This window comes from Mytilus trossulus, chromosome 1 (assembly GCF_036588685.1).
Source record: "Mytilus trossulus isolate FHL-02 chromosome 1, PNRI_Mtr1.1.1.hap1, whole genome shotgun sequence".
In the NCBI taxonomy this organism is placed as follows: domain Eukaryota; kingdom Metazoa; phylum Mollusca; class Bivalvia; order Mytilida; family Mytilidae; genus Mytilus; species Mytilus trossulus.
Window position 1 is genome coordinate 51,188,144 of NC_086373.1, and position 20,800 is coordinate 51,208,943.

The 20,800-nt window shown below is 33.2% G+C and overlaps 1 protein-coding gene across 2 annotated transcripts in view; it reads left to right on the forward strand.

Moving 5' to 3' along the window:
- The first annotated feature begins 1,749 nt into the window (after positions 1 to 1,749).
- LOC134726884 (telomeric repeat-binding factor 2-interacting protein 1-like) overlaps positions 1,750 to 20,800 on the forward strand; it is a 40,112-nt gene continuing 21,061 nt past the window's right edge. Inside the window, exons 1-7 of one of the 2 annotated variants that reach the window (XM_063591290.1) lie at positions 1,750 to 1,899; positions 5,763 to 5,809; positions 8,928 to 9,041; positions 10,258 to 10,365; positions 12,417 to 12,531; positions 13,412 to 13,538; positions 14,296 to 14,717. In XM_063591290.1, coding sequence (XP_063447360.1) covers positions 1,786 to 1,899; positions 5,763 to 5,809; positions 8,928 to 9,041; positions 10,258 to 10,365; positions 12,417 to 12,531; positions 13,412 to 13,538; positions 14,296 to 14,717 — 1,047 coding nt within the window. In that variant the 5' untranslated portion in view covers positions 1,750 to 1,785. The remainder of the gene's footprint in view (positions 1,900 to 5,762; positions 5,810 to 8,927; positions 9,042 to 10,257; positions 10,366 to 12,416; positions 12,532 to 13,411; positions 13,539 to 14,295; positions 14,718 to 20,800) is intronic. The other variant, XM_063591296.1, reaches the window with a different exon arrangement.

Sequence of the window (20,800 nt, forward strand, 5' to 3'; positions counted from 1 at the left end):
AGTTCCTTCTCCACTTTATCCTTCAACGCATACGGCAAAGGTCGAGCCTTGAAATATTTTGGTACGGCACTCTCATCGACATAAATTTTTGCTTTCATGCCTTTTACAGTTCCAAGTTCATCTTTGAAAACCTCCTTATTTGCTTCCAAGATCACATTTAAATCCCTCGATTGATTGTCACTTCCAACGACGGAGAAAATATCCTTCCAATCCAGTTGGAGTTTGTTCAACCAGTCTCGGCCTAGTAAATTCGGACCTTTACGCTTCACTATCAGTAATGGTAATTTTGCACTTTCCTTCTTGTAGTTGACATTGACGATTGCACGTCCTATTACAGGAATCTGCTCTCCCATGTATGTTCGGAGTTTAGCACTTGACGGTTCGATTCTGAATTTCGACTTGTATTCCTTGTAAGTATCCTCGCTCATGATAGAAACGGACGCTCCGGTATCTATTTCCATGGCTATTTCACATTCATTCACATTGATTTGCACTTTATATGCCTCATTAGATTTATTTCCAAAATGAAAAAACTGAGTAAACTTCATTTTCACTTTCACTTTCGGTAGTTTCATCCTGCTCCATGAAATGAGCACGTGGTTTAAAACGTGATTTAAACTCTCTGTGATTTTCACTTTTAAAATTCCCATTGTCAGATTTGCTACGGGATTTCTTTGCGATATGTCCTTTCTTTTTACAGCTGTGGCATTTTGCATCCTTAAACCTGCATTCAGTGGCTAAGTGATTTCCTCCACACCGGTAACAATCTCCTTGTTTCGAATTTCCAGAGTTGTTTCTTGTATACGATTTTGAAACTTTATTGATTTGTTTCTGAAATGTTCCATTTGTCCCACTCGCTTGGATGTCCTGTGCATTCTTCTCTGCAGTCTCCATAGCGGTAGCAAGTTCCAATGCCTTATCAAATGTTAAATTCGGCTCTGCTAACAGCCTCCTCTGTATGCGGTCACTCCGGCTTTATCCCGACAACTAACCTGTCCCGTAACATCGCGTTTAACGTGTCACCATAATTACAGTGTTCTGTCAGACTTCTTAGTGCTGCAATAAATGTCCTCACTGACTCATCGCTGTGTCTTGTTCTACTGTTAAATTTAAATCTCTGAATGATTTCTGATGGTACTGGATCTCGGTGGTCTTTCACTAGTTTTGTTAAATCGGCCAATGATTTCGTTCCTGGTTTGGCTTGTGCTAATAAATCCCTTATTAATTTGTAAGTATTTTTCCCACATACACTTAAGAAAATATCCCTTTTCTGGTCTTCTTCGTCTATCTCATTAATATTCAGTTTTTTCCTCGTCGCCAAAATGTGTAATATCTTTGCTATGTAATAATACAATCCAGTTTCTATAACTAATTTATTAACAAGTACATCGTTTGATGGTCAGACTACAGAATGACAACATGTGTATAAGAACTTCAATTGGTCTATTTAATTGCATGTTTATTTAAGAACGTTCAGGCATGTGAGAGTTGCTGATCTGTCAATTATATAATTACTGTAACCAGAGACATATATACACATATATGTCTCTGCTGTAACAGATGATACGGTAATAAAGTGAGGTGAACTTTATAACACAAACAAAGACTGAAGATTGAAGCATGTATGTTAATAACAGAGAATTTTTACTTAGGGATACAAATTGTGCTGCTGCACTTAGTGTAATTAGGGTACGATGACGTTAAATATAATTTTTAGGGTCGTGGTAGTTTAATTAGGACGAACTGGTATCATGCTATACTGTCAGGGGCGGTAAATACGAAAAAATGGCGGAAAATGTTTACAAACACAGCAAGCACTTGTTTACAAAAGAAAATGAACCAATTGTATTTTTCTTGAGACCTTGCACAGATAAATCTAAAATCAATCCATTAGTTGAGGTGTGGCATCTATTTGAATTACTCTCTAAGATAAAAAAAATTAAAAAAAAAACACAAAAAAAAACACAACCAGACCACGGCTCTTTAAGTTTAAGGCACTTAAAAACAAGTGCCTTTGCTTCGCGCTTCGCATGGATAGAAACAAGTGCCTGTGCTCTTTACACACCTAAAACAAGAAGGTCTTATAATCAAATTTGGTTCGAATAAACTTCAAATTGGTCATTTGCATAACTAGGTTGGTGCGCTATAGTCCGTTTATACACCTTTATACCTTTATACCTTTATACCTTTATCTTCGGGTCGTTAAATAAGCCAAAGGCTTCTACTGACCCCTCATCTTGGATTGTCGTATATGCATTTCTCTTCTCATAATTAATATATATATATATAATATATATTAAACTTATAGTAAAAAACACTTATTTGGGTGTGCGCAGCTGAACACTTAATTAACACGAACATATGAATTTATAAGGGTTCCAGTTTTCGCCATTTAGTGCGGACTTAAAATTATTTAGAGTCTTTGCCGTCACTGTTAAATCAGACAGGTTATTCCACTGATCCACTACTCTAATTGAAAAAGTATTTAGTCTATGTGTGGTCTTACACTGTTTTTTAAACAGTTTTAATGAGTGACCTCTAGTATTATTAGATGGTGCTAAAGTAAATAGCTTCATCCAGTCGATGTCATCTATACCATGCAACGATTTGTAGACTTGTATCATGTCATTCCTATCCCTACGATATTCCAAAGTTGGCAAACCCAAAGAACGTAGCCTGTCTTCATAATTAAGATGACAAATATTTTTCACCAGTTTTGTGGCCCTCCTTTGTACAGATTCCAGTTTACGGATGTCTTTTTTAAGATACGGTGACCAGACGCATGTCGCATATTCAAGCAGCGGACGCACTATTGATTTATAAATAGTAAGAAACATATCTTGATCCATGTAATCAAAAGAATGATGAATAAGAGACAACACTCTCTGCGCTTTGTTATAAATATCACTTATATGTTTTTCAAATTTCAAATTAGACTCGAAAGTTACTCCAAGATCCTTTTCTTCATTCACTGTAGATAATGCAATAAAATTTCCAGATTCATCCAACATGGTATAACGATATTGCAGGTCATTGTCAGGATTAATATGCAATACTTTACATTTAGCAGCATTAAATTTTAATTTCCACATATCTGACCATTCACATAATCTGTCCAAATTTTCCTGTAACTTACTTTGCTCATAATCTGACGAGACTTTAGAATAAACTTTACAATCATCAGCAAAAATTTTCACTATGCCCTCTACTACATCAGGAAGATCATTTATAAATGTTAAGAAAAGAACTGGTCCTAAAACACTTCCCTGAGGTACACCGCTCACAACGTCTGACCATGTTGATGTTGTGTTATTTATACGAACCTTATCGCTATTTGTCCGCCATTACTGGATATCACACAGGTTCCCGTAAATTATGACGTCAGAAAACAAAATAGCTGACGCCACAATGAAAAAGTGATTGTTGTATGCGTCAAAAGTTCAAGCGGCAGGGTCAGCCGGGAATAGCGATAAGGTGTATTGAAATGGTGGTCAAGTGATGTAATAAAAATGAATGTCAATGATTAGCATAGTTGGATAACATTGCTCTTGGATTATACCCTTTCATGTCAAACCAACCCTAGTTGATCCGGCCTAATATTTTAAGTAAAAAAAATCCACAGCCATATGATGATGCATATATGCCTGGCCATACAGAGATTTTTGTTGAAAGTTTTTGAACATAGATTACTCACTTGCTTTGCTATGTTGTGCTAGCTCTTATTATTTACAAAAAGATCTAAACTACCTTTAAATTCAAAAAAATCTTGTGTTGAGTCATTAAAAGTCAACCCGTCACATAATAGCCGAAAGGAATCTGTGACGTACCCATTCTTATTACACAAGTGGGAAATACAGATACAGAAAGTGAGCGCACCCTGATTGGTGTACTTGATTTGGTTCATATTTATATTTGTTTTAACCAATAACTAGATTCTGAATCTGAATTAATACGTTACAGGGCCAGGATATGGCATCAATGGCAACAGGAGAGAGGCGCTGGAAAATTAGTCCAACGTTGTGAGAGCAACCGAAGTTTTAAAGCTCTCAATTGTCTTAGCACACAAGAGATTGTCTGGTAGTCTATTCCTATCAGGTATTGTTCTTTCAAAGAATGACTGTTTGTATTGTTCTGATTTGCTAGGTGAAATTTTGTAGCAACGGCTGCTGTTTTGAGCAAATTTGTCCACAATGTTTGTTGTTTTAAAGTCACTAAATTGTTTTGGTTTAACTTGTCGTTTTGGTTTCTCTTTGACTAACACTGAGTCTTGTGGTATAGCTGGTACCAAACCCCTGGCCACCTTGTAGAGAAAAGTAAGTCTACTGTGATGACGTCTGTTTTCCAGTATTGGAAGTTTTAGTTCAATCATAAGTCTCCTTATGCTACCTTCCTCTCTGCTTGTGTAATCCCCACTGATGAAATGCACTGCATGTCTCTGTACTTTTTCAAGTGCATAAATATCCTTCATTAAGTAAGGGTCCCAGACTATGAACGCATATTCTAAAAGTGAACGGATAAGGCCTATATACACCTGTTTCCTGCAATCCTTTGGACAGTGGCGGAGGTATGAGTAATGAGATGATTTGTTGTTGACACTCATCACGTAACATTTTTTGGCATTAAATCTCATACCCCATTTTGTGGCCCATTCTTCCAACGATACAAGGTTGTTTTGTAGTAGATTGATAAACTTTTTTAAAGAAAATCAATGCTAGCACTATGGTGACTGCATGCAATATTATATTTACCAGTCACCGAATTGCCAAATATGAGAGTATAAGGGGAAAGGCTGTGGATTTTCTATAAAACTTCCATATGTTTAGCATTGAATCAACACAAGGGTACATAATCCTTAAGGGCATACAATACAGTTACAGGGAAGGTAATGACATTGCAAACTTAAATTGTTATTTTTTCTGGACGTCAATCTGTCTTATCGGGAAAAGATTCAGTTTTCTACTGATTTTTATCAGTCAGACTTATTTAACTTGAAAACAAGTTCATGGACCCCTCTTTTTCAAAATGCCATATGGTTTGATAACACAAGAAGAATATGTGTGCCAATTTTCATGAAAACGTAAATAGTGCATTTTTTAAAAATTTGATAAATATGCTGCAAAAATGATGTGCTTTACTACATCTGTGAACATTTGATAAAAATAAGTTATTTTTTAATAAAAAATGTATAGATTTTTAAGAGACTTATAAACTACAGAAATTACAAATTATTCAACAAAAAACAGTTTGTTTATTTTTTAAAATAAAAAAAGTTATGTCTTTCTTTTGAAAAAGAAAATACAGCCACAGATCCGATTTTTTTAGCAAATATACAAAATTTCGACCTCATTTAACTCAAAAAGCAGCACATGCAGGTATATATTTTATTACATATTTGATTTAATCAGGTAAAAAATAGTCTATATGGAAATTTTTATCAAAATGTGAATATGGGATCAAAACTGTATCGTATGCCTTTAATACACAAAATTACTAGCTTATAATAATATAATCAATAGATCATTCTAATATAAAAATATGAAAGAAAATATAGTATAATTGTCAATGAAACTAGAATAATCAATTAAAACTACTGGTATCTAATTATCTATTAAAAAAACCTATTGAAATGATAATATATTTAAAAAAAGACTCACATATATTTTCATGCATGTAAAGACAACTATTATCAAACATTGTTATCGTCTTAGTTTTAATGTCTGACATTAATAATATTGTTTAATTTTATATTTTTTTTACTTCAGTATGGTGGTGGGAAGGTCCTTTCTAAATTTGTGACTGGAGCTATCAAGTAAGTATGAAATATAAGTTCATGAAGCCATACCATTTTATAATTGTAATTCATAAATCTTATGCATAAAAAAAAGTAAAAACACAAAAATACTGAACTCCGAGGAAAATTCAAAAAGGAAAATCAAAAGTCCAAACACATCAAACGAATGGATAACAACTGTCATATTCCTGACTTGGTACAGGCATTTTCTAATGTAGAAAATGGTGGATTGAACCTGGTTTTATAGCTAGCTAAACCTCTCACTTATGCATTTTTCTGCTACCTTTTCCATTCTTCAAAGTTATTATGATTAGAAATTGAGTTATTGGTTATCCCTAGTAATGGGGTGGGAAAACATTGAATTATACCAATAACACATCATCCAGGAAAACATACATGTTTAAAGTCATAAATGTATATTCTTTTATGCCTTTTGCCTTGTTTGCAATACTGTAATACAAGTGAGCAAAGGGGAGATATTAATTTGATACAGTGTGTTCTAATTCTGTTTCTCTGTCCTGAGGTGTGTTCTAATTCTATTTCTCTGTCCTGAGGTGTGTTCTAATTCTGTTTCTCTAATTTTTGTGCTATTTTCACATTTCCTGACCGGTGTGAGAAAAATATTTCTCCTCACTAGTGAAAAATCTGTTCTCGGCAAATGATTAGTCGAAATTTGATTATGACGTCAAAATGTTTTGTTTTCTTCTCAATTTTCCTATTGTGACGTCATGAAAAAAGGCGACCTTGCATGATGACGTCGCATATAAAGAGCACAATTTTCTGAAAATCTTTGAAAAAGAACGATAAAAATAAAAAGCATTAGAGAAACAGATTCCAACACTATAACTCGTGTATTACAATATTTCTCCACTCTCGACAGTTAAATTTTATTATTTAAAGGGCTCGGCAAGCCTCGCGCTTTAAATAATAAAATTTAACTGTCTCGAGTGGAGAAATATCGTAATACACTTGTTGCAGTGTAAGAATCTATATTTCTCTGTCCTGAGGAGTAGATAGGTAAAAGAACCAGGTACATTTGTGTGCACAGCCTCTTGTATGAAAGGCCTGCGACTCTTTATAAAAAAATCTGAATGTAAGTTATACATGTTATACTCAAAAGATTCTCTGCTTGGAGGGTCTCAAGGAAGACTAGCTTTATTGATGCTTACCATGCTAACTGTAATATCCTCTAAACAAAGAATTTATTTACCTGTTTACTTGGTTTCTGTAATTTTACTTTATATAATTAGTTTGCCTCAACAAAATGTTGTAAAAGGTGTACACTTATTGTTACCACAAAACACAGATCAAGTTTGATTTTGGGTGGAATCACTTTAATAAAATTGAGAATGGAAATCGGGGAATGTGTCAAAGAGACAACAACCCAACCATATAAAAAAACAATAATAACAGCAGAAGGTCACCAACAGGTCTTCAATGTAGCAAGAAATTCCCACACCCGGAGGCGTCCTTCAGCTGGCCCCTAAACAAATATATACTAGTTCAGTGATACTGAACGCCATACTAATTTCAAAATTGTACACAAGAAACTAAAATTAAAAAAATACAAGACTAATAAAGGCCAGAGGCTCCTGACTTGGGACAGGTGCAAAAATGCGGAGGGGTTAAACCTGTTTATGAGATCTCCAGCCTTCCCCTATACCTCTAGCCAATGTAGAAAAGTAAATGCATAACAATACGCACATTTAACCATTATTAAATTCTGTGCCTTTATAAACGGGACAATGGCTAAATCTATAGTTTCCTTTCTCTACCATTAATTTGCCTGTCAGAACTAATTGTTATGAAACTTATACACATCGCTTAAATAATTATTATCACAAAATGGTCCTGCATCTGTAAGTGGAAGTTGACTCCTGAATATTTGCAAGCAGGGACAGCTGCAGCTCATAGACACATTCTCCATTTATTTCTGTCTATGAAGAATTAACATCATCATGATCAATGTGGTGCACATGGTAATCTGTGTAGCAATTTATTTAAAAATTGAAGAAATCAGAAGATTTGTTTCATCCAAAATTGAATTTTCACTGCTGAACTGTAATTGTAAAGGAGAAGGTCCGGTAAGGACCGATTTTGGCCTCAAATTTTAGGTTCATCTGACGAAAGATTTTGACAACTTTTTAAACACTTAAGTGTCTATTTCATATGAATCAATCAGTTTATGTTAAAGATATAACTGATTTAGTCATTAAAACGATGGGATTCAAGCTCAAGTATGAAAAATCTATCAAATATGCCGAAAAATGTCACTTTCCAGTTGTTTTTTTGTCAAAAATGAAAGTGGCCGCATTCGTGTTCATCTTCAACCTTTATACATGTATATGTATTAGGTATATAATAAAATACAACTTACATTTCAATATAAAGGATGAACACGAAAACTTTCGTTTTACATGAAAACCGTCTTAATTTTGGCTCAAGATGGGGATTATGTTTCCTCTAGAGATTACATTTCTATTCACTGCTGTAATTTAATTGTCTGTTTCAGATTGGCTCAGGATGGGGATTATGTTTCCTCTAGAGATTACATTTCTATTCACTGCTGTACTTTAATTGTCTATTTCAGATTGGCTCAAGATGGGGATTATGTTTCCTCTGGAGATTACATTTCTATTCACTGCTGTAATTTAATTGTCTATTTCAGATTGGCTCAGGATGGGGATTATTTTTCCTCTAGAGATTACATTTCTATTCACTGCTGTAATTTAATTGTCTATTTCAGATTGGCTCAGGATGGGGATTATGTTTCCTCTAGAGATTACATTTCTATTCACTGCTGTAATTTAATTGTCTATTTCAGATTGGCTCAGGATGGGGATTATGTTTCCTCTGGAGATTACATTTCTATTCACTGCTGTAATTTAATTGTCTATTTCAGATTGGCTAAGGATGGGGATTATGTTTCCTCTAGAGATTACATTTCTATTCACTGCTGTAATTTAATTGTCTATTTCAGATTGGCTCAGGATGGGGATTATGTTTCCTCTGGAGATTACATTTCTATTCACTGCTGTAATTTAATTGTCTATTTCAGATTGGCTCAGGATGGGGATTATGTTTCCTCTGGAGATTACATTTCTATTCACTGCTGTAATTTAATTGTCTGTTTCAGATTGGCTCAGGATGGGGATTATGTTTCCTCTGGAGATTACATTTCAACCAAATATGTATTGGATTGTGTAAAAAATAATCATCTTATGGATACAGAGAAATACAAAATGAAAAGGTTTGGAAAATTAGTTTTTTATTGCTGGCCATGCTGGGCTCCAAACTAATAAAACAGTCAAAAGACTACACTTTGATAACAAATGAAAAAATTACTTGCTCCAAGTTTTTACTTCTAATACTGTAATCAGGTATTTATGAATGTCATTTTGGCTTCAGAAAACACACTTCCTGGGAACTAAAATATGCGAAAAGATTGAACAAGTTTTTACCTCACCTGGCCTGAAAGGCCAAGTGAGCTTTTCTCATCACTTGGCGTCCGTCGTCGTTGACTTTTACTAAAATCTTCTCCTCTAAAACTACTGGGCCAAATTAAACCAAACTTGGCCACAATCATCATGATCTAGTTTAAAATGTGTCTGTTGACCCGGCCAACCAACCAAGATGGCCGCCATGGCTAAAAATAGAACATAGGGGTAAAATGCAGTTTTTGGCTTATAAGTCAAAAACCAAAGCATTTAGAGCAAATCTGACAAAGGGTATAATTGTTTATCAGGTCAAGATCTATCTGCCCTGAAAATTTCAGATGAATCGAACAATTCGTTGTTGGGTTGCTGCCCCTAAATTGGTAATATTAAGGAAATTTTACTGTTTTTGGTTACCAGCTCAAGCGAGAAAAACAATCTTGTTGAGATAATCAACGATAATCTATAAATATAACACAAGGTACTTAACTTAATTTTTTGAAAATTATTTTTCAGGGATAATGTATTTGTTTGGGTCGGCGGGAATAAAAAAGCATGAAAAGTAAATTTTATTTTTATTCTATGAATCGACAAAATTGAGTCGGCAGATCCGTAAACCAATAAATTAAAAAATCCTGTCCTAAAAAAAGATTACACAGTATAAAATAATGACCAAATGTATGATTTAGTATTCTTATTAAGAACTAGAAGTATTTCCTCGGGAAGAGGTTCAACTCTTATCAAGATATCTTGATTCATTACACAAACAAAACTGAATTCTAATACTTGTATATATTTATCAAGCATGCTTGAGGTTTAACAATTAGAAGGGAAAAATTGAGATCATAGAAAACAAAGGAACTTAAAGAATATCCAGATAAATTCTAAGGTCAGCTGTAATGTGGCTTGAAGCTTAGTTGCTTTGCAAACCCATAATTTTAAAACAAAACATATTATTTAAGTTAGCACAAATGCACCAACTTTAAATGGCTTTACATGTGTTTATCAGTAGAAATGTTTGTATAATTTCAGACAAGGAAGTAAAAAGTTCAGTGTTGACAATGCTGAAGAGTTGAGTAATGTTAGTGATGATCTGAGTCCCTCCAGTTCTGTTTATATTGAAGCCAAAGATATCAAAGGGTACTATTTCTTGTTATACCAAATGTTGAATTGATAAGATAAGGTTAAATGCTTTTTCTAAGAATGAAATCTTCATAATCAAAACTTTGATCACATAATAACTTGCAATTTAAAACAATTAAGTTCACAGTCCAGGTTCTCGCTTAGGCAAGTCCATGAGTTCTGGACTCATCAAAATCTGTCTGAACTCACCATTAGTTGTAGCCCAATTTGAAGAGAACCAATACTCCTATAGCTAGGCCATTTTTTGTCGAGCCTGCAACTTTTGTTGCAGAAAGCTCGACATAGGGATAGTGATCCGGCGGCGGCGGTGTTAGTTCACTTCTTAAAAGCTTTATATTATAAAAGGTAGAAGACCTGGATGCTTCATACTTTGTATATAGATGCCTCATGTTATGAACTTTCCGTCAGTCACATGTCCAATGTCCTTGACCTCATTTTCAGGGTTCAGTGACTACTTGAAAAAAAAAAAAATTTTGTAATGTTAAATTCTCTCGTATTATAAGTAATTGGATAACTATATTTGGTATGTGCGTACCTTGCAAGGTCCTCATGCCTTTCAGACAGTTTTCACTTGACCTCGACCTCATTTCATGGATCAGTGAACAAGGTAAAGTTTTCGTGGTCAAGTCCATATTTCAGATACTATAAGCAATATGTCTAGTATATTCGGTGTATGGACATGATGGAAGCACTGTAAGGTGTACATGTCCAATTGGCAGGTATCATCTGACCTTGACCTCATTTTCATGGTTCAGTGGTTATAGTTAAGTTTTTGTGTTTTGGTCTGTTTTTCTTATACTATATATGCAATAGGTCTACTATAATTGGTTCATCTGACCTTGACCTCATTTTCATGGTTCATTGATCAATGTTTCATTTTCTTGGTTAATGCTGAGTTTATGTGACAGTTGTAATAAAGCTTTATAATTGGGTCTATCAAGATAGTATCAAGGATTAATAAAGAAGGCGAGACATTTCAATGTGTGCACTCTTGTTGTAAAATGCAGGACCTGGATGAATTGGTATAGGTTATGTACACTGGAATGATTCACATATAACGAGACTGTAAATGTTTAATATAAGTAGTTGTTTTGAAAAATTACGATACAATTAATAAAAAATAAATGAATAAAGGGAGATAAGTGTTGGTAACTCATGACAACCATGGATGATAATTGCATGTGATGATTAAAGAAGAAATTATAAAAAAGAAGATGTGGTATGATTGCCAATGAGACAACTATCCACAAAAGACCAAAATGACACAAACATTAACAATTATAGGTCACCGTACAGGCTTCAACTATGAGCAAAGCCCATACCGCATAAAGTCAGCTATAAAAGGCCCCGATAAGACAATGTAAAACAATTCAAACGAGAAAACTAAAGGCCTTATCTATGTAAAAAAATGAACGAAAAACAAATATGTAACACATAAACAAACGACAACCACTGAATTACAGGCTCCTGACTTGGGACAGGCACATACATAAATAATGTGGCAGGGTTAAACATGTTAGCGGGATCCCAACCCTCCCCTAACCTGGGACAGTGGTATAACAGTACAACATAAGAACGAACTATAAAAATCAGTTGAAAAAGGTTGGGATATAATTTTTTTAAAGTACTACAATGATAACAACAGAACTGAAATCTCTTTTGAAATTTATCTCTATTAACTTTATTAATGATATGTATTGATGCAGAGCATTTTGAGTTTTTCATTTAGAATGATTGCTTGTCCATAATTGAATAGTTTTTGCACAACTTTTTGGAATTTGGATCCTCAATGCTCTTCAACTTTGTATTTGTTTGGTTCATTACTATTTTGATATGAGCCTCACTGATGAGTCTTATGTAGACGAAACGCGCGTCTGGCATACTAAATTATAATCCTGGTACCTTTGATAACAATTTTGACCTTTAGAAGTTGTTTTTTTCTGTGTTCATGAGTTGAGGTGTCACCAAAGATCATGCTTCATCTCATTGTTAATGATATTGACCATTACATAAATAGTTGATAAAACTTATAATCTATTTATTCCCAGAAGAACTAAGTACACAGACGAAGAAGATGTGGCAATGTTGAGTTACATTGTAACAGAGCATCGTCAGAATGCTATACATGGAAATCAACTGTACAAAGACATGCAAGTCTTAAAGGTAAATTTAGGAAGGGGATAGTTCATGTATTAAGTATAGAAATAGTTAACACCATTAACATGATAATGAATCTAAGATATAGAAATGTGATATATTTGCCAATGAGTTTTACTGTTGTCAATTTATATGTCTGTACATCCCAAAATTGGTATCTGCTATCTAACTTAAATTTTACTCAACCAAATGTTATACAATTTATACACAATGCTTCCAACCACAAAACACAGATGAATTTGGGTTGGGTCACTTTTATCATTCAAGAGTAATGACCCTTGACAAATTGAAAAGTTGGTGAATTTTTCATTTCTGTTCTCTAAATTTAGATTGTCTGAATAAAGGTTATAAAACTTATATGCAATGCTTATTACCACAATACATAGATCAAGGTTGAATTTTGTTGGCTGCACTTTAACTTTTCTTGAGTTATGACCCTTTACAAAAAACAGATTAATTACAAATAAGGATTGTGTCATTTTTACCGTTCTTGAGATATGCCCCTTTATAATCTTATATGGAAGCAGGGGCCCATGGACACATAACCCATTTATTTTTTTTTCAAGTCAAAGGAACAGGAGCATTAAGGCCTGGTTTTGGCCCAAGAAAATAAAATGTTTGATGACTATTTCAAATTATGTTTAGAAATGCATAGGGTCAAGTAATATATATGAAAAATATAAAGATTTTATCTGATGATGTCACAATCACGACATCTTATGTACTGATTTCACTTAAAGGATGAAAAATTCAGAGTTTATTCAGTTTACTATCGTTATTTCCGTTTTCAGTAATTTTAGAATATGTATGATAACTTTTTAATTTGCAGTAATATTTGGGCCAAATATAGGGCCTTATTGAACCTATTCCTTTCATTTTTTTTCAGATTACAAAGCATTCAGCCCCTTCAATGAACAGTAGGATGAGAAAATGCATATTACCAAACATCAGCAAATACAATATCCCAAAGAAATGGAAAAAAATATTTTCAGAAAAAGTTTCACCTAAAAAAGGTACGTCATTAATTTCTTTCATTTCTCCACATTTATTATTGTTATCTATGTTGATATTTTCCCCAGTTATAATTGTTATCTTTGTTATTCCCCAATTATTAATGTTATATTCTCTGTTTTCCTGTCCCTCTGGTATCTTTGTTATTCCCCCATTATTAGTGTTATATTCTCTGTTATCCTGTCCCTTTGTATCTTTGTTATTCCCCCATTATTAGTGTTATATTCTCTGTTATCCTGTCCCTTTGGTATCTTTGTTATTCCCCCATTATTAGTGTTATAATCTCTGTTATCCTATCCCTCTGGTATCTTTGTTATTCCCCCATTATTAGTGTTATATTCTCTGTTATCCTGTCCCTCTGGTATCTTTGTTATTCCCCTATTATTAGTGTTATATTCTCTGTTATCCTGTCCCTCTGGTATCTTTGTTATTCCCCCATTATTAGTGTTATATATTCTTTGTTATCTTTGTTATTCCCCCATTATTAGTGTTATATATTCTCTGTTATCTTTGTTATTCCCCCATTGTTAGTGTTATATAATACAATTACTGTATTTTGATGAGGTAAATGTGTGGTTTTATTGACTTTTGAAAAACTGATATTCACTGAGGCCAATTTTAAGCCAATTTTTTTTCAAATTTGGATTCTACTGCAGGGGGAAAAAGCCTTTATTCTCCTGTAATTTAAGGCAAACAATATCACTGATATTAACAAGTATTCAATTGTTTTAAATTCATGAATTGCATTTTTTTATGCAGATAACACATTAACATTAGAGCAGACTATAAAAATAAAGGAAAACATAACAAATGGGAAACCCAAAAGAAAACCAACAAGTGATTTATCTGACGAGATTGATTCCTTCATCTCAGAAGATGATTTTGATCAACAATTGAAAAGTATCAGCAAAGGCAATGTAAATTCAACACCAAGCAAAGCACTACATGTGGATATATCAAAGTCAATTGTTACATCAGACAATCAACACGTAGTTACTGATACACCACATTGTAATCTAAACAACACAAAGGAGGCTCTTTCAGATGGAGGTTCTGATGAGGAATTAGATGCTAGTTTAATGAGATATCAAAACAATGAAGAGGAAAGAATGTCAACAAATAAGAATAGAAAGTCAAGAAAAAGATTACGAAAGAAAACTGATGACACACCAAATAAAAAGGTATGACATTAACTCACAAAGATGCTCATAGTGTACATTAATTTTCAGCTCCCTTTTGATTTTCATAGTTTTAGATTTTAGCTTTTCCCAGTAATGAGGTTTTATTCAGAAAAAAGGGTGATTTTTCAGTTTTCAAACAATAACTCAAAAATGCTTTCAGCAGTTTTCATACAACTTTGGTGAATTGCTTATATTATCTATTGAGATAAGCTCCCTTTCAATTTTTATTATAATTATGAAACTTGGGTGACTGGTGTTTATCTATTAAGAAAACCTCCCTTTAGTTATTTCAGAATTTCAGATATAAGTTATAACTTATTCTTTGAAAAAGGGAGGGGCGTATCATGCGTTCATGGTGCAGCTGTTTATTGCCTTATATCTTAAAAACTTACTAAAAGATTAACAAATGCTGAAGATGAAGATGAGCAACAAACTGCTTTTCAGAGCCTCTAGTTATATTTTTTCATTAATTTTTGTCAAATTATTGTGTTTCTGATTGTGTAACAGCATTTGTAAATTTATTGAAGACTTAAGAGTTATTTTACAAATTCTTATACTCATTAAAAGACAAAAGAATCCAGTTAGTGGTGCTCTAATTTATCAATCCAATCAACAACAAGTGTGAATCAGTCACATGATCCAATCAACAACAAGTGTGAATCAGTGAATCAGTCACATGATCCAATCAACAACAAGTGTGAATCAGTCACATGATCCAATCAACAACTAGTGTGAATCAGTCATATGATCCAATCAACAACAAGTGTGAATCAGTCACTTGATTGGATCAACAACAAGTGTGAATCAGTCACTTGATTGGATCAACAACAAGTGTGAATCAGTCACATGATCCAATCAACAACAAGTGTGAATCAGTCACATGATCCAATCAACAAGTGTGAATCAGTCACATGATCCAATCAACAACAAGTGTGAATCAGTCACATGATCCAATCAACAACAAGTGTGAATCAGTCACATGATCCAATCAACAACAAGTGTGAATCAGTGAATCAGTCACATGATCCAATCAACAACAAGTGTGAATCAGTCACATGATCCAATCAACAACTAGTGTGAATCAGTCATATGATCCAATCAACAACAAGTGTGAATCAGTCACTTGATTGGATCAACAACAAGTGTGAATCAGTCACTTGATTGGATCAACAACAAGTGTGAATCAGTCACATGATCCAATCAACAACAAGTGTGAATCAGTGAATCAGTCACATGATCCAATCAACAAGTGTGAATCAGTCACATGATCCAATCAACAACAAGTGTGAATCAGTCACATGATCCAATCAACAACAAGTGTGAATCAGTCACATGATCCAATCAACAACAAGTGGGAATCAGTCATATGGTCCAATCAACAACAAGTGTGAATCAGTCACATGATCCAATCAACAACAAGTGTGAATCAGTTACATGTTGTCAACATTCAATGTGCTGTTAAATTCACTGTAAACACAAAACAGACAAGTCATGAGTCATTAATGTTATGTACATTTGTAATATAGATATTTTTTGACAAAATTATAGAACAACAGGTTAAAATACAGGATTCTGTATTAAAATTATAGGACCCAGCTGTTTTCCAGCAGTGCCTGGTGCCAACAGTGGTATATCCTCGGTTATGATCTAGGCATAATCAACTATAGAGTAAGGACATTGACAATTGATCATGATTAAATTTTGTTCTGGGGATCATAAACAGTAGTAAAGACAACGTCAATCTATCATGGGTTAAAGTTGACCCTTGGAAAATCAGTTACATGTATAGTCAGGACACAGATGTTGTTCAGTCTTGATCTAAAACTCTGTTTTCCAATAATCTCATACATGCAACATCTATCACCAATGTAAATCTGCCTTACAACAGAATAAAAAAAAAAAAATCTAGTTCATGATTATAATGATAATTATGCATTTTCTTTTTCAGACAGAACAGAAAAGGCAGTATAATGGTAAGTCATAAATTGTTATACATCACTATTATGAGTTAGGTTGTAAGTTTTGGCAAAATTAAAAAATTAAAAGTCTCAAAATGTACAATCTTATTGAACATATACATTTTTTTTATTTAAAAGATACTCAAAAATTTGATAAAAATAATATCCAATGAATATTAAAGAAACAGTATAAACTTGGTAATCATTGATAAGCTTGATATATGTTTCTTTACAGAAAATAAAAAGAGTCGCACAGGATACATCCTTGATGATGAGGATAATACAGAAGACACATCTGATGGTAAGATTAGACATGTCTACGACCATTATAAATTGGTTTATCGCTATTTTGTGCAATTTTCCTTTGATCTTTAATGTGATAATTTTCATATCATGCTTCTCGCTTGAGATGGAAAAATTATCGCTAAAAACTAAGGAGGCCACGTGCCATTGCTAACGAAATTGACATTGAAATTGACAACGTCGTCATAGGTAAAATAGCGATAAACAGATTATCATTGGTCATCTCAACTTGATTGCTATTCTCACTTTCGCTGTACCAGCTCAAGCGAGAAAATCAATCTCGTTGAGATAATCAACGATAATCTTTAAATATAAGTAGTAAAGTAAACCAGTAGTTTGACAGGTTCTTATGTCAGATTTTGAATCTACATCTCAAACCACAAAACAGATCTCTAGCAAATGTCACTCAGAATTTGAAAATGAGGATTTAGCCTGCCTTAGTCCAAATAGGCATTATCACTTAAATCATTAAATATTTGGTCTATTTGATACAACAAATATAAAGAAGGCATAACCATTTTCTCCATGTTAGTCATGTAGTTAAAATCTCATTATTTGACAAACTTGGGTTTAAAATTCAGTGAGCTATAACCATCATTTAGATTCCTAAAACTTTTAACAAACATTTCTTTTGAAACAACTTGACCAATCAAAAAAAATGAAGAAGTTTTAAAATGTGTAAGATGATTTTTCTACCAACCAACCATTGCTATAAGGAGTAGGGGCAATAAGGCCCTTATTTGGTGCAAATATTACTGCAAATTTAAAGGTTATCATATATATATTCTTCACTTTAATTTGAACAAGTTACCATGGCAACACACCATGATAAAATTTGAATTTTTATCCCCAAAGGGCCAAGTGAGCTTTTCTCACCACTTGGCGTCCGTTGTCATTAACTTTAACAATAATCTTCTCCTTTGACACTACTGGGCCAAATTTAACCAAACTTGTCTACAATCATCATTGGAGTATCTAGTTTTTAGCTCATCTGTCCCAAAGGGCCAAGTGAGCTTTTCTCATCACTTGGCATCCGTCGTCGTCCGTCTTCGTTAACTTTTATAAAAATCTTCTCCTCTGAAACTGCTGGGTCAAATTTAACCAAACATTGCCAAAATCATTATTAGGGTATCTAGTTTAAAAATACCAACCAAGATGGCCGCCATGGCTAAAAATAGAACATAGGGGTAAAATGCAGTTTTTAGCTTATAACTCAAAAACCAAAGCATTTATAGCAAATCTGACAAAGGGTAAATTTGTTAATCAGGTCAAGATCTATCTGCTTTTCAGATGAATTGGACAACCCGTTGTTGGGTTGCTGCCCCTGAATTGGTAATTTTAAGGAAGTTTGCTGTTTTTGGTTATTATCTTGAATATTATTATAGATAGAGATAAACTGTCAACAGCAATAATGCTCAGAAAAGTGAGATTTACAAATAAGTCAACATGACCAAAATGGTCAGTTGACCCCTTTAGGGTTATTGCCCTTTATAGTAAATTTTTAACAATTTTTCGTAAATCTTAGTAATCTTTTACAAAAATCTTCTCCTCTGAAACAACTGGGCCAAATTAAACCAAACTTGGCCACAATCATCATTGGTGGGGTATCTAGTTAAAAAATTGTGTTTTGTGACCTGGCCAACCAACCAAGATGGCCACCAAGGCTAAAAATAGAACATAGGGGTAAAAAGCAGTTTTTATACGACCGCAAATTTTGAAAAAAATTTCGTCGTATATTGCTATCACGTTGGCGTCGTCGTCTGCGTCGTCGTCATCGTCGTTGTCGTCGTCGTCGTCGTCCGAATACTTTTAGTTTTCGCACTCTAACTTTAGTAAAAGTGAATAGAAATCTATGAAATTTTAACACAAGGTTTATTACCATAAAAGGAAGGTTGGTATTGATTTTGAGAGGTTTGGTCCCAACATTTTAGGAATTAAGGGCCAAAAAGGGCCCAAATAAGCATTTTCTTGGTTTTCGCACTATAACTTTAGTTTAAGTTAATAGAAATCTATGAAATTTTGACACAAGGTTGATGACCACAACAGAAAGGTTGGGATTGATTTTGGGAGTTTTGGTTTTAACAGTTTAGGAATTAGGGGCCAAAAAAGGGCCCAAATAAGCATTATTCTGGGTTTCGCACAATAACTTTAGTTTAAGTAAATAGAAATCAATGAAATTTAAACATAATGTTTATGACCACAAAAGGAAGATTGGTATTGATTTTGGGAGTTTAGGTCCCAACAGTTTAGGAATTAGGGGCCAAAAAGGGACCCAAATAAGCATTTTTCTTGGTTTTCGCACCATAACGTTAGTATAAGATAATAAGATAAGATAAGATAAGATATTTTTATTTCCAATTATGGGCCCCAAAGGGCATAAACATTACAACATCAATAATTTTTTCATAATACAATACAAACAATGAGATAAAAAAAAAAAAAGAAAGTTAAACGAGAACTATTTAAGTTCTTAAAGAATACGTAGATAAAGAATCTATAGTATGTTTTTTTTTTTAATACTAATGCATTTTATTGCAAGTGCGGTTGATATAGATAACAAACAAGCAGCCCAAAAAGAAAAATAGATATCCACATATGTATAGTACACAAAAAGTTGGATCAATTAAATATATAATAATTAGCCAAAAAGAAAGTAGAAATTAAACATGTCCATGACTCATCCTGTGTCAGCAGCAAATAGGAAAGCATTATGGTTTCCTAAAGGCAGCTGACACCAGGGGGCGATACCTTATGGGCTATAGGCATGTAAAATGTGTGTAAATGTCTCTTTCCTACCTGTATCAAAAGCAAACAAGGAAGCATCATAGGTAACTTGAATGCAGTTGATACCAGGGGACGATGCCTCAAGGATATAAGAGAACATTTGAATAAATAATATATCTTAACAATTATTTTTTTTTTTTAATCGGCTAGTATGTTTGTGATATTCAGATGAATATAATTTTCTATGTCCAATCAAATGTATATACACACATAGATTTCCTTAAACTAATCTTCACTAAGGAAGATGTTTGTATATAAAATTACATATTATTTTAAGTAACTCAACATTTTCTACACTAAATAACCAGATAATTTTGCTTTGACTGTTCATATGATTAAAATAAGAATTATATTGTGCAATACTAGCTAACATACAATTTCTATCATCCTCAAATTTGTTACAATCAAATAGAAAATGAGCCTCATCTTCGACAGTATTGGAAGAACATTTATTACATATTCTGTTAATTCGGGGAATACCCTGATATCTACCTAATTCTATTTGTAATCTATGAGAAGATACACGTAATTTAGTAAAACTTCTTCTAAGTTCAAAATTCTTGATCAATGTTAGATATTTTTCAAAACCAAAATTTGTTTTATATAAAAGGTAGGTTTTCAGTTTACTGTCTGAAAATTTATCTATTTGTTTTTTCCAACAGCTAATAAACAATATTGATAGCTTGGTTTGTATATATTTCTGAAATTTGTATAAGGATTCACAAAATGGAGCATTTATGGCATTTGTATAGTCAATACCAAGTATTTTAAAAACAACATTTATTGAACCATACCATGATGTTATATTCATGTGATGTAGTGTCTTTGATTGTGTATATGCCTCTTTTAATAGAGGAAAAGTATTACCTAAATTCTCTAATCTATACCAGTACAATAACATTCCTTTTATAATATTAAAATATATTGGAAATCTTCCAAGTTCAGATAACACTGCAGCATTTGTTGTTTTCTTGTGTACCCCAAGTATAAATTTACAAAATTTTATATGAAGTTTCTCACAGGGTAAACCTGAATATA